This window comes from Mizuhopecten yessoensis, unplaced genomic scaffold (assembly GCF_002113885.1).
Source record: "Mizuhopecten yessoensis strain PY_sf001 unplaced genomic scaffold, ASM211388v2 scaffold9309, whole genome shotgun sequence".
NCBI classification, from domain to species: domain Eukaryota; kingdom Metazoa; phylum Mollusca; class Bivalvia; order Pectinida; family Pectinidae; genus Mizuhopecten; species Mizuhopecten yessoensis.
The window spans coordinates 381,185-395,001 of NW_018407983.1; the positions used below are offsets into that span (position 1 = coordinate 381,185).

Consider the following 13,817-nt stretch of genomic DNA (forward strand, 5'->3'; position numbering starts at 1 on the left):
AAAATATTCTGCCGGGACCAGGATTCAAACCCTGAACTTCAGATTGTTATACCATCACCGAAACCCATTGAGCTACCTAGGCCTGCATGGACAACAGAAATGTACAGGCCCAAAATTAAATGTGCTAGTTATATCCATGCAAACAGAAGTTAAAGGGAGGTTACTGTATATAAGGAAAACGGCAGTGCAGTGGGACAGGGTCCTTAACTGGAACAGTAAGTGTTATTACTTGACTCTCTATTTAAGTGTACTGTATATGAAGTATTTTTGACTGTATTAATAAAAATTCCCTGGAAAAGACTGAAAACCCGTAAAATAATGTCAGTGTGCAACAGTCGACTGTTGCACACTTACTGTTGCATGCGCGACAATCGTGCACAGACAATTTCCCCATCTGCAGCCCCACTCAAGCATCTTTTTGATACAGATTTGATTGTTGTCGTCTGGTGAAAATGGTGAATAATGGTAGATTTGAGGATGTTTCTGAGCAAGAATTGGAATTGCTGATGGAAAATAGGGACTCTCTTAATTAGTACAAAAAACGTCATTAAGGGAGCTGTGAATATTTTGTATAAATATTGTGCAGAGAAAGGTGTTATGATCGACGAAAACTGCAGTAATGAAGAACTGAACGAGTTTTTGTGTAGTTTTACGTAGCATTGATAACCAAGGAAGGAAATCTTTATACCAGGAAATCATTTCTGTCAATAAGGAATGGATTACAAAAACATTTTAATCGATCTATCCTGCCATACAGTCATTTATTCTAACTCACACAATTCAGGAAGTTTCTTAATAGAGAGTCAGGTAATAAATCATTTGTTTCATTGGTACTGGGGGAACGGTCAAATCCTTGACCCTCGGTAGCAGGGAAGACCTAGGGAACTGTTGCCCTCAGCCTTGGGCGTTGGGTAACAGTTCCCTAGGTCTTCCCCGCTACTGAGGGTCAATGATTTGACTGTTTTCCCAGTACAGATGAAACAATTGTATACTGTAGATCAGGGTGTACGATTCCACTTGTCTGATGCCTTTAGTTATCAGCCTATTATTAGTGCCCCATCGGTTCCGGGTGTTTGGGAGGGGGGGGGACTATAGGTTTGCACTCCGCCCTTTCGTACTTCCTTCTGTCCTTCCATCCAAGAAGTTTATCTGGGACATATTTTCTATACTATTTCACCTGGAGTAACCAAATTTGGTGTACAAGGACATCTTCGGATGGCGGAGTACAAGAAGTAGGTCACTATATCCTCACTGTGACCTATGCTTCAATATAGAAATCATTACCGATTGGGGACTATGGATAATTGCCTTGCAATACGTATACTCTGCCTTATATATTTTTTACTTAGAATTATATGTTTTCATAATGAAAATATTGATCTTGTATTGTATACCCCCTCCCCCCACATCCTTTATCAATTTCTTAGGTAAATTAAATGTTACAGGTTTTTTTTCTCTTCTTTCTTTTTAGAAAGATGTTTGGGTGGAGGAACTACATTAGGTAAGTGCATGATCCTTAGTGTGAATTGGTTCTTGACATTAAAGCTTTGATTCACTTTATGATTATGAAAGTTAAATACGTGGTATATGTACTCAATAATGCAGTAATGTGAGGTGTAAACAAGTTTATGGAAAATACAGATATTAAACATTCAACATATATGTATATCTCAAATTCTCCCTCTCTCATTATCTATTTCTGAGATTAAATCACCTTTGGAACAAATTTACACAAACAAAAAATCAAACTTATTTTCTATCAATTAAGATTCACCACAGCAAGACAGTTGCAGCTATAGAAATATCGATAAAATTGAACATTTATTAATGTTTGATGAATCAATTTGACCAAAGAATTCACAGGTAATTGTATACTGTATAAAATGCTATTTCTTAAATAACAAAAAATACATTTATGCTGCAAAAGAATTGTTGTGGAACATTGATACAGTAAAATCTTGTTATACTGCCACCATTTATCCAGAGATTTTTTTGGCATTATAAAGGGATTTGGCAATGTATTGAGGGAGAAATATTCAAAGGAACTTTAAGAAATTGAGAGAAAGTGACACTGAATTACGTTGGTGGAAATGAAACGAGGGGCATTTTGTCAAGGTTTTGCTGTATTGAGATTACTCAACTGAGTTAGAGATAGTGAGAGATAGATTTAGAGACTTACATGTACCTTCACATAAGTGACACCTAAAGTATAATAATAGTTTTATTAATGAAACTCTAGAAAGTGGGAGACAGAGGGTTGAAGCTATTAATGAATATGAGGAGAGGTGATTGAGAAAAAGAGATTGAGGAGAAAAAGAGTTGTATAATAGTCATTATTTTGAGTCTATTATAGAACCATTATTTTGAGTCTATTATAGAACCATTATTTTGAGTCTATCATAGAACCATTATTTTGTGTTATGAGAGGCATTTCTATTATAGAGCTATTGCTTTGTGTTGTTAGATTTGTTCTGGATGTTAGAGAGAAAACAGCTCCATACACGAATAGCCAGTGTTTTGAGTGGTATGATTAAGTAACACACTTGTCAGTCTGAGGCTGAGGAGGAGAGTATAGGGGTGATGAAAGCTGCCAACACCAGATGGCCTGGCTCTGACTAGCATGTGGTATCTCCGAAACATCTGCTGCCCAGAATTGCTGTTTTCCTTTTAAGACTGCTCATCTTATTAAATACAATCATTTTATCTTAGATATGAATATTATAGAAAAAATTGCTATTGTTTACACCATATTGGCACCCTGCCACATCTTAGTATAAACCGTTATTAGGATGTACAGCAGAAATATATATGGCCAGCTAGCATACATCAATGTGCAGGCCAGGGGAGTTTACACATGGTTGCTATGTTCAACTATGAAGTAGAGCATTTCTAGGTCACCTGAGCAAATCACCTGAGCTTTGCTGGGTAAAAGCATCAAAATATGCAATGCAAGAGAAATATAGATTATAAATAAAATCTTGAGAGTATAGTCCCCAGATATGTAATCCCCCCCCCCCCCCCCTCCAACACCATTCTGTTGTGGACCCCACATAAGGCCATGATTTTTCTAGAAATGCTTTTCTCTACTTTAAAAAAAAACCTGTTAATATATACTGCTGTCCCCCTCATATCGTCATCTGCCAACAATTTTCAACTACAAATCTATTTTTTTCCCCCTGACCATATCCCATTTTTTATGCCAATTACTTTAGGTTTGCACTCCGTCCTCCTGTCCTTCCGTCCGTCTGTCAAAGAAGTTTGCCCGGGACATATCTTCTATACTATTTCACCTGGAGTAACCAGATTTAATATACAAGAACATCTTGGGATGGCGGAGTGCAGAGTGCAAGAATTAGGTCACAGTGACCTATGATTGAAATTTGTCCTTAACTTTTGAAAATGTTTGTCCCAGGCATTTCTTTTGTACTATTTCCCCTGGAGTAACCAGATTTTGTGTTCAAGGACGTAAGAAGTAAGTCACTATATCCTCACTGTGACCTATGCTTCATTACATAAGTGTACTGTTTGTTAAATATGGAAATCGTTACCATTAAGAGTCTATGGTTGCCTTGCAATACTCTTCCTTGCTGTTCATAATTGTTTTAATGCTTTAAAAGCTATATGTGGTGTATATTCCACTGTCCTACTTATACCACCAAAATTAGCAAGGGTCAAAAGGAGGCTGTGAGTGACGGGGGACTGCTGTGCTAGAAATTGAATGAAACTAGTAATTGAAGATGAACTTACTCATCGATTGACATTTGACTCGTACACATTTTGTACAAAGAAGCATTATAACAATTAACGTTCATGTACATGTATACACATACATTTTGTTTACATAATTAATAGAAAAAATTGTGGGAAAGAGAAGTATACAATATTTAGTTGGATTTGTTCTGGTGATCAATGCAGTAATATTGTGTACGGTCAGGTGGGCTGGGAAACCTTAAGTTATAATATTTCCCTAGCTAATCATATACACAGAATCAACATCTGGAGCTGTTCTCTGTCTAGTGTCACAGGTGCCAGAAACGTAAGATTGATTAAAACAATGATAGAAGTACATGTCATTATTCAGCCCTACCCATTTCTGTGATTCTGAATTTAGGTCTGATGTACAGGTATTTAATTACTAACAAAAAATATTTTACTGTTTCTTTACTTTAGAGTAACCAATCATCCTTTTTTTAATTCAGACTTATTTGTCTGTAATGCTGACTAAAAAGAATGACTCACATGATAAATGTACCAAATGATTTAATTGGGGATTGTATCACCCGTCACCATGCAGAGACCCAGTCGAATCAGTTGGATGGAGCTGTTGGCATACGTGATCAACAAGTTTCAAGAGACTCTGGGTGTGGGGTTTTAAAATTCTTGTGGACTATTAGTGTGCTAGATCGTGCAGTTGTAAATTAAGTCATCCGAAGCCACACCAAGAGGGTATACTTTAGCTGTAGTGCATTACTGCAGATGCTGTTTTTATGTTGTTTTTTGTCTTGAGTTCTACTAGATAGACCAACTTTATGTGGGTGAATTCAGATAACCTCATGACTTATATATCTTCAACGCCTAGTTCTTTAAAAAAAAAGAAGAGTTTCAATCAAATTCATATCAAGGACGCAATTAACATGAATTGATGATGACATATATATTTGTTATAAAATATCTGAATACTTTTATGACAAATTTCATATATATACATTTTCTTGGCTGTTCTCTAAATGTGGCTTTTCTTTCTGACATTTTTACTGAAGGAAATAGTTTTTTTTTAACTAATTGAGTTTTGAAATAATTGTTGTATAATTTTGTAAAATTGACTGAAAACAAATCCAGTGACCCTTCTACAATGCAATTATACTGCAATGTGAAGCTGGTTATACACCCAATTTGTATGAAATAAGTTTGTAATTTATTGGCACAGTCTGAGGATAGAATGCTGCAGACAGATTTAAGCTGTATGTTAACAATTTAGAGATATTTCTTTATCTTGGCTAAAGGGGAAGAAGGAATTACACTACGTCACCAACTGTGGTTTGCTAATTGTGGTTATAAGGAGGGGTCTAAAGACTATCATTTGGGAAAGGTTATACCCAAAACTTCCTTTGATGGTGAATTAAGACATGAGCGTGACTTTTTGTAGAAATCACCAGTACTCAAAAAATAACAGCTGCTGGTAAGTGTCCCCCCACCTAGTGGTGATTTACTAGAGATATATAGCTGCTCCCCTTCCACTGCCTATATACAATGAACATGTATGTCATTACGATGGTTTCCAATACCTGTATATGTAAATATAGATTGTATTTACCTTCAGTAAAAATCCAGCTGACGTGTATACAGTATATACTGATATATTGGACTGTAGTTTGTATATATATAAATTTGCATCACATTATATATTCCAGTTCCAGGCAGCACGTGGTGTCTTCTTATATCTGTTGTTATATTTGCGTAATAATATAATATATATATATGTACTTGATACAGTTTTGAATAGTTAAATAAATAAGAAAGGAAACATTATATGTGCTAGTACAGTATAATCAGGATCTTAATGATGAATTGACCTATCCTGTATTAAAAATGTACTCTTCGACCGGCGGGCCATTCCTGTGAAAGTGGTCGGCACCATATGGTTAATTAGCAACAACTCGTGCAGAGTCAAAGCACTCTAGGGGTAATATTTACTTCTACCAGCTGTCTCAGTTATCATTAGGATTAATATCGTATCTGATGTACCTCATCAACCTGTTGGCAAGAGTTGGTCTATACCAGTGTTTATTTAAGTTGAAAGACTAATACTGATCTACCAGGTATTTTATAATATAACCTGCATTTGAATTATCTTTCAACTTGATAAAGAAGTTTCTGATTAATCATCCACACAACTTTTTAATTAATATGCAACTAGAAAATATTGAGCAAAAACATTCTATAACAAAACAGTAAATGGGTATTAGGTATATATATATACTTTTACACTACTATTACCTTCTTTTCTGAGTGTATTGCTTTCCTATTTATCCTCAGAATCACTGCATTGGATCAGACTTATTGTAAATATCAATAGTTCTGGGATCATGTGTTGATAAATGGTAACATTTTATTCAAATAGGGGAAACATCTAGAGATGACTGTACGTATGACCCATATTCTGTATTCATCTGTGTGTTCTGTTGAAAAAAAATTGTAACAAAGACTGTAGAAAACTCATTTTACAAATTTCATTGAATTGTCAAAATTCATAATGATCTACCTTCCCATGTTTATACACAAACATGTATTCTGTATCATTTCTTCAAAAACAACTATATATCCTTTGTTAGAACAACCTGTCTCATCCCTTTACATCTTTTGTAATTCAGGTTTTGATTATTTACAAATGGTATCTGTTTAGGGTCAAAGAAATTTTGATTTTAATGTTTGATATTACAAAATCCTCGAAAGTAATTAAAAGGAAAAATGCCTGAGTGTGTGTGACTTTAACATGTAGAGTTACCTCCCTTTTGTAAAATCATTTTGATCCATTCAGCTTGTCAGTTTTAATGATAACATGCTGCTGTATTTATCAATTAAAAAATATTTTTTAGCTCACCTGGCCCTTACTGCAGCGTCCGTCGTCTGTCCGTCCATCATCCTTCCGTCAACTTTTTAGCTCACCCGGCCCGAAGGGCCACGTGAGCTTATGCCGTACTGCGGCGTCCGGCATCTGTCAATTTTTTCTTTTGAACGACTTCTTCTGAAGAACTGGAGGACCTAGGGTCATGATATTTTGCCAGTAGGTACCTGGGATGGAGTGCTATAAAGTTGCCTCATTAAAATGACCTTGACCTACTTTCAAGGTCACAGGGGTCAAATATGTTAAAAACTTCAAACAACAATATCCATTTGGTCTAGTGTCATGATACTTGGGTATGATATGTAAACCAGCAGTGCTAATCTTTTTCTTAATTACAGTAATGAGGTTAAAGGTCAACTTTAAGTGCTAGTCGGGGGTCAAACGTAGACATGGGTTAAAAGCTTTAACAATATTCTTCTCAAGTTCCCTTAGGCTCAGAGTCATACTAATTGGCCAGAAGGTACCTGGGATGGAGTGCTATAAAGTTTCCTCATTAGAATAACATTGACCTACTTTCAAGGTCACAAGGGGGCAAATATGTTAAAAACTTCAAACAACAATATCCTTGAAGACCCATTTGGACTAAAGTCATGATACTTGAGTATGTTATGTAGACCAGCTGTGAATCAGTTTCTTTATTTCAGTAATGAGGTCAAAGGTCAACTTTTAAGTGCTAGCTGGAGTCAAAGGCCAACGTGGGTTAAAAGCTTCAAAATTAAAATATGAAATATCTAACAACAATATCTTAAGCGTTTAAGAGATGTTAAAATGTCTTGTGTTCTAGTTACCAAATTTGGTCTGAAGTTACCTATATGTCAGTTTCATGTATCCAAAGAAACAGGTGAGCGATACAGGCCCTCTGGGTCTCTTGTTAAAATGTCAAAATTTGTTGAATTATACTAGCAAGATCCTTGTAAAACATAGTAGTGATTATGACATTTTATAATCACTTATATTTTGTAAATCTCAAAACCTGAAATGCAGAACAAAAGATACAGTTCACTACATAATCACCCTTTGCACTGAATGCCAGTATATACCATCTTCTATAGTTTCCTCTTTGTAACTATAGATAATGCATCATTTTGAAACTATTTCTCTTCCATATGGTAAAGCTGTCACCACAGATCCTATAACCACGACCGAGGCGGAGACCACCAGTGTGTTTCACACAGTAACCCACACCCTTACAGAGGCTGTGACCAATATGACCAATGTCACAGCTGACCGAGGCGCCAGCACCACAGGTCGAACAATTTCTCTGGATATTATATGATTGTTGGTGTTTGTGACCATTTTATTGACTAATATAATTAGATGGCTAGGAACAGGTCCGCACCAGTTATCATGACGGCCAGTCATCATTAATGATATTGTATTTCCAGACATGCTTGATAAATGTTGCATTGATTACAAAAAATATAGAACAGTGTTCGAAGAATCAATGAGTAACTGAAACATTTATCAAGCTGCCGTTGCAGTGCCATTAATGATAATAATATGCCATGATCACTCCGGTTCAGACCCATGCAGTGTTGATATTTTTGCTGGTGATGGAATTTATTTTACTTTGGGAGCATGTCATTTTTATTCAGAATCAAGAAGTTTTGATTGTTGCTTGTTGCATGATTCCTGTTCTGTTTCTGAGTTAAGGCAACTTGTGTTAGTTTGTTTTGAAATAGTTGCAAGATTTGTACAAGTCTGTTAACTATTCCAGTGTTACATGAGGTACCCTCATGATCTTGCCTGGTGTATAGTAAATACAACAGGCATTTGTTTTCACCGATTAGTGGGTCAGACAGGTCTCGATCGGCATCCTATACTTACCCTTTAAATGTAGGCTAGCTAGAGTTTTTGCCAAGTGCCAATCTTTCAGAAGAATGAAAATTGGCAGCAATTTATAGAAACGGAATACAAGAAGATGTACCTGATGTAGATAACGATTGTACAGAACCGTGTGTGCTACTGTAAGGGTAAAACATGATTTTGGATATATTGATCAAATAGTGGATTCTCCCTTACTCTTAATTCTCTAGCCATGTTAACCCATGGCCTGCCAGACAACATTCCAGGGATAATTTCTGCGTTGATCATGTTATAATTGGAATGTCTGCCCCAGATAATGTTAATATTACCCAGAGGGATCATGAACCATTCTTAAACTATATTCAGAACACTACCGTAATCGGCACTGAAATGCTTGTCTGATTTGGCAGTACGTTTTCAACTTGTGATTGACAATTGTAAACACACACATGGTGACTTTATAGGTCTAAAGTTGGACTGGTATTCAAGGAAATGTCTTAACTGTATTGAAAATATTAGTATAAATTCAAAATCTGTATCATATTATCATGATCTGTTAAGTGTGTAGAATAAGGCTACATTTTAATACATTAAATATTGAGCAAAGGGCAAAACTGACTTAAACAAGAGGCAGGGATCCTGTAATGTCAGTTGTTGTATTCACTGCATAGTAGTACATTGTATCTATAGCATAAATCTGTGAAAAGTGAGTTGCATGGTGTACATTGTATTTTCAAATCGTTTTGATTAATCTACAAGAGTATAAGAACTTGATGACCATAGCAATTTGGTTACATTTGATATGTTAAAATTCAATTCCATTAAAACTTTGTAGAAACAGCCACCCAAACAACCACTGTTACTGGTAAGTGTGGTCACCCAGTGGTGATTCAGTGACAAATTAATACCTGAAAGCTTATTCTTAAGATCTGTTTTTAAAATACTTTTAGTGTCAGTTATGAGATGAAAACTTGCTGCTTGTAACTCAGTATATTTAATTCCAGCTTTCTGTCTATCTGTTTCATCTGTATCAGAATTAACTGCCTTGCTTGTTTACCTAAATGTATATGGAACCTATAGCTACAAAGTTGATGATGACTTTGTGTTCTACAGTTCTATGATAATCTTGGTAAGGTGTCCTTTCTAAGAGCTTTCTATGGTAGGGAGCTTAAGGAGATATTGACAGCAACTCTGAAAATGATGTTCATATCAGGAATCAAAGGGAAGGATCGATCAGATTGTGAGCCTCAACCAGGTGCCTGCAGTACATGTATATCCTAATCAACTGTTTTGGACAGTATAACCACAATCAGCAATGTTCATAACATGCATTTGTCCTTTCTGAGGGATGATTAATTGGTGTCAGAACATTTTTCATTTCAGGACCGGTTACATGTTTTTTGCTTAAACAAATAAAATGTTCCACTAAAAAAAAGAAGATTATTTGGAAAAATAGCTTTCAATTGAGCAATCATTAAAACTTTTAAGACAGAAAATATATTTATTGTGTTTGGGGTAGGTTTATACTGGTAAATATTTGAGGCATACACTTTTCATGGAGAGTTAAAATGAAGTTTCATTTATACTGATGTATATAGTGTCGTAATTTTACGATCAATAATATACATCCATATAACAGTCGTTATGTGTCTCGCTGATTTCTCACGAATTCAGAGAAAATATATAACTATTTTTTACCAAGACTCCCTAAAAAATCCAACTGATCTCATTATTTTACACCGTAAAGTTACGGCATGTATGAAGTTAGGGACTTGAAAATTATCCAGAACTGAATGGTTAAAGTTTTTTTTTATTGATTTACCTGTAATAATTTAATTCAATTCAGCTCTATGGCATTTGCATTTAAACAAAGTAGCATTTTATGGATCGAACAGCAAATTAATATGTAGTTTACATGTAGATAATTTAAAGCATGCATGTTCCTAATCTTGGGGATGTTGCATTTCAATGTTTGTCGAAGTGTAGACCAATGTGTAGTGTTTAAATGTTATTGTTTTTTGTTACAATATTACAAGACTCTTTCATGACCAGGAGTGTAGGATAGGGAAATTCCATCCAGAGGGTGATCATGAAAATGCGGTTGGACTGGCTACCATTTGGAAAATATAAATCCCCCCTGAGCTTTTTAGGCAAAAAGGAATCAGTCAGCCAGATTAAACATACCCTATATTTGCAAACAGTATTTGCGCTGTAAAATTAATCTCATCTTTCAAATTTGTACGGTAAATATATTGTAAAAGGTTTTAATTTCATCATGTCGCCTATTCCTCATTGCGGCATAGGAGTTTTCTGAATTCGTGATGTCATGTCATTGTAATGAGCCAGTTGACATTGTGATGTCACATCATGTAAAATAGGTTGTAGGATGGACATTTCCTACACCCCTTTCTTACCCTGGACAGCTCTATCTTACACACAGGGAAATGAGAGAAAAGGGTATCTTATGATTCAAAATGAGATAGTTTGGTATGATTGTGGATGTACAGTATGTCCTGCACTTGTTCTGAAGTGATGTATGATAGTGCAGTGACTTGCAGTTGATGTGTAAGTTGCATGTCATTGTAGAGGGCCGAGATGCTTCACAGTGTCAACATTGTCATCTTAAGTGCAATTATATTATTCACTTTGTCATTAACATTCTGATGTCCTATTATATTACAAGCTTTCAGAAAAAGTTAGTATGTACGCTAGTAATTGTATCTGCAGTATGTGGTTTTCTTTGTTGTTTGTATTGCAGTTATGCTAAACCATATAAACAATGCCCCTAAGGATTGTAAACAATGATTGTAAACAATGGCCCATCTGATGCCTGGGGTGAGGTCAGCTTCCCTTTTTGTATGACAGGAAAATGGGTTGAGCTAGGTTATCAGCTGTCGACAACTAATTACATATTCTGTTAAATGTTGTGTATATACACAGAGCATTCTAACATTGTGGTTGTGTGGAGGATGTATTTAAGACACCAAAACAGAAAATATTAAGTAACTAATTAATATTTAACTGCTACTGGCCAACTTCATAATTAACCAACTTGTCTAATCACTTAACATGTGAACATATGCATGTATGTATATATATATTTGTGATGGAAAACTTTTGACTTCTGTTGTGTCAGTCATGTTTTTATGCAGTGAAACTTGGTTATATTGCCACCATTTGTCTAGTGAACGTTTGATGTTAAATAGAATTCTGCAAAACATGTGTATATAAGGAGGGAGAGATATAAGTATTAAAGGAAATGTTAGGGAAACAGGAAAAAAGGGCCTTGAAATATATTAGTGTAACGTAGAACGAAAAATGAATAAGGGGCATTATTATATGCAGCAAGGTTTTATTTTAATACATTTAACAATGCAATATTACATTGTACTTGTACATAATTTGTAGCTGTTTTTGTGGAAATGTAAGATTTCAATTGATCATAAATATAACATGACGTAAATTTAAAAATGTTGAAAATTGGCAATTTTTTTTATAAGGTACAGTGTATTTATGATAAAGCTCAATAAGCTGTTAACATTACGTCTTGATGGGTTGTACAGAATAGTAATAGCTGTTGTGATAGTTTGTGTACTCACTGTGTAATTATCAAGTGATCAAGCAATTTTAACAGTTTTTGAATATTTCCATTGCATACGAAGAAATTTAAACCTAAATTAACTGAGGCACAAAGGGAGCCTAAAATCTAATCAATGATGTTAAAATATATTTTCATTATTGCAGATAGCGATGCAACCAATGACTGGGTCATCCCAGTGATAGTCGTTGTCATCATCGTCATCATCCTCCTCCTCGCCATAGTTGCCATCATCTGCAAAACATGTCACCATGCCAAAAGGTGAGTTATCTAACATTTTATAATTTGTTAACTCTATCAGAATTGAGCGCCCAACATCATGAACAACACTGCGTTAGTGCTATCTCTTCAGCAGAACTATCTGATCATCAGTTCAATATATACTCTATGCTTTAACCTACTTGTGCTTGAACTTAAATTTAACTGTGAAACCTGTGAAACCTGTGAAAATATATTAATAGCAGCAATTGATGTAGAGGGTCCCATATGTTCCATGCTTGCCAACCTTTTAAAATTTGAATGGAGGAGATTCCGCATGCTCAGAATTTGTGAATGCACTTGTGTATTGCTTAATCTTTATGATGTAACAATTAATTTCATTGGGTAATGAAAAAATGCACACATAATGTAACCAGGATTTAATCTACTCACATGTATAAGGGTCAATTTATTATATATGACTTTATCACAATGGCCTTTGACTGACCTTGACCTTTGTATACACTCAAACATATTCCTTTCCAATATCACATATGAAGGATCATCAACATATATGTTAATCTGGTTATGGATTTTAAATCATTCATATTACCAAGATGGATATTTTCAAAATAAACATTTTCATAAAGTGACCATTTTGATGATATTTTTAGATAAGTCAATTTTCTGGTGAATTGAGTCCATATTTTTTCACCAGCTTTAACCACTAATACACTGGAATCATTCTGTTTACAAGTGATTAACCCAAGTTGATTCTGTATTCCATCTGTTATGTAACTGTAACCATAATATGCTGTATGTATGATGTAATTCAATATGAATCATTGAGTGAACAGAAGTCTGACCGCTATATCAAGCTATAATGGTATCACATTAGGAAGGTTTAGTCGTGAAGGAAATCAAACAGAATGTTGTCATACAGTGAAATTAATAGATCCGTCCACCAGGCACATGTGAGCTACACACACCTATTTTATAATTAGAACCAGAGTATATTAAGATACATGATACACATAAATTTGTTTTAATTAAAGGCGGTGAAGATTAGATCCCTGTGTAAGCTTTATAATCTCCACACAAAGTTCTGTTAAGCAGCTGCAAGTGTGGGGCATGGTCTAAAGTAAGGGTCATTCATAGGTGTCAGCCTCTGGAACCTCCAATGAGGGAGATGTCCCTCTAGATCTTTCCACATTTCCAAGGAGGGAAAAGTGCTTGAAATGCGACTGAAACTGCTTTGCTCATATCATCTTTCCCTTTTTATGTATCAGAATAACTTGAAAAAGCATTAATTTGATTCAGACACACCTGTTATGATCATAACACACACCCTGCAGTAACTAGATCATTTGACCACAGGATGTAGATTTTGAGCTTGTGTGAGTTTAGACTTGATTGAGGGAGTTTCGATAGAGATATAGGTAAATTTTGGTCAAAATGACGGAGTCGCCATCCTAATGAGGGAGGTTTGACAGCTATTAGGATTTATTCATTAGGAATTGTAATGGACACATGCTTTAAGCCTCTGTATCCATATCAAAATGAGGGAGTCTCCATTCTAATGAGGGAGGT

At 35.2% G+C, this 13,817-nt stretch overlaps 1 protein-coding gene across 8 annotated transcripts in view; it reads left to right on the plus strand.

Annotated features, from left to right (window-relative positions):
- Positions 1-13,817, plus strand: part of LOC110457773 (dentin sialophosphoprotein-like) — a 38,860-nt gene that overhangs the window by 15,945 nt on the left and 9,098 nt on the right. For 4 of the 8 annotated variants that reach the window (XM_021509163.1, XM_021509167.1, XM_021509165.1 and 1 more), the window contains exons 3-6: positions 1,472-1,501; positions 7,741-7,872; positions 9,267-9,296; positions 12,176-12,290. In XM_021509163.1, coding sequence (XP_021364838.1) covers positions 1,472-1,501; positions 7,741-7,872; positions 9,267-9,296; positions 12,176-12,290 — 307 coding nt within the window. Of the gene's footprint in view, positions 1-1,471; positions 1,502-5,146; positions 5,180-7,740; positions 7,873-9,266; positions 9,297-12,175; positions 12,291-13,817 lie in introns of all 8 variants that reach the window. The other 4 variants (XM_021509168.1, XM_021509169.1, XM_021509166.1 and 1 more) reach the window with 4 other exon arrangements.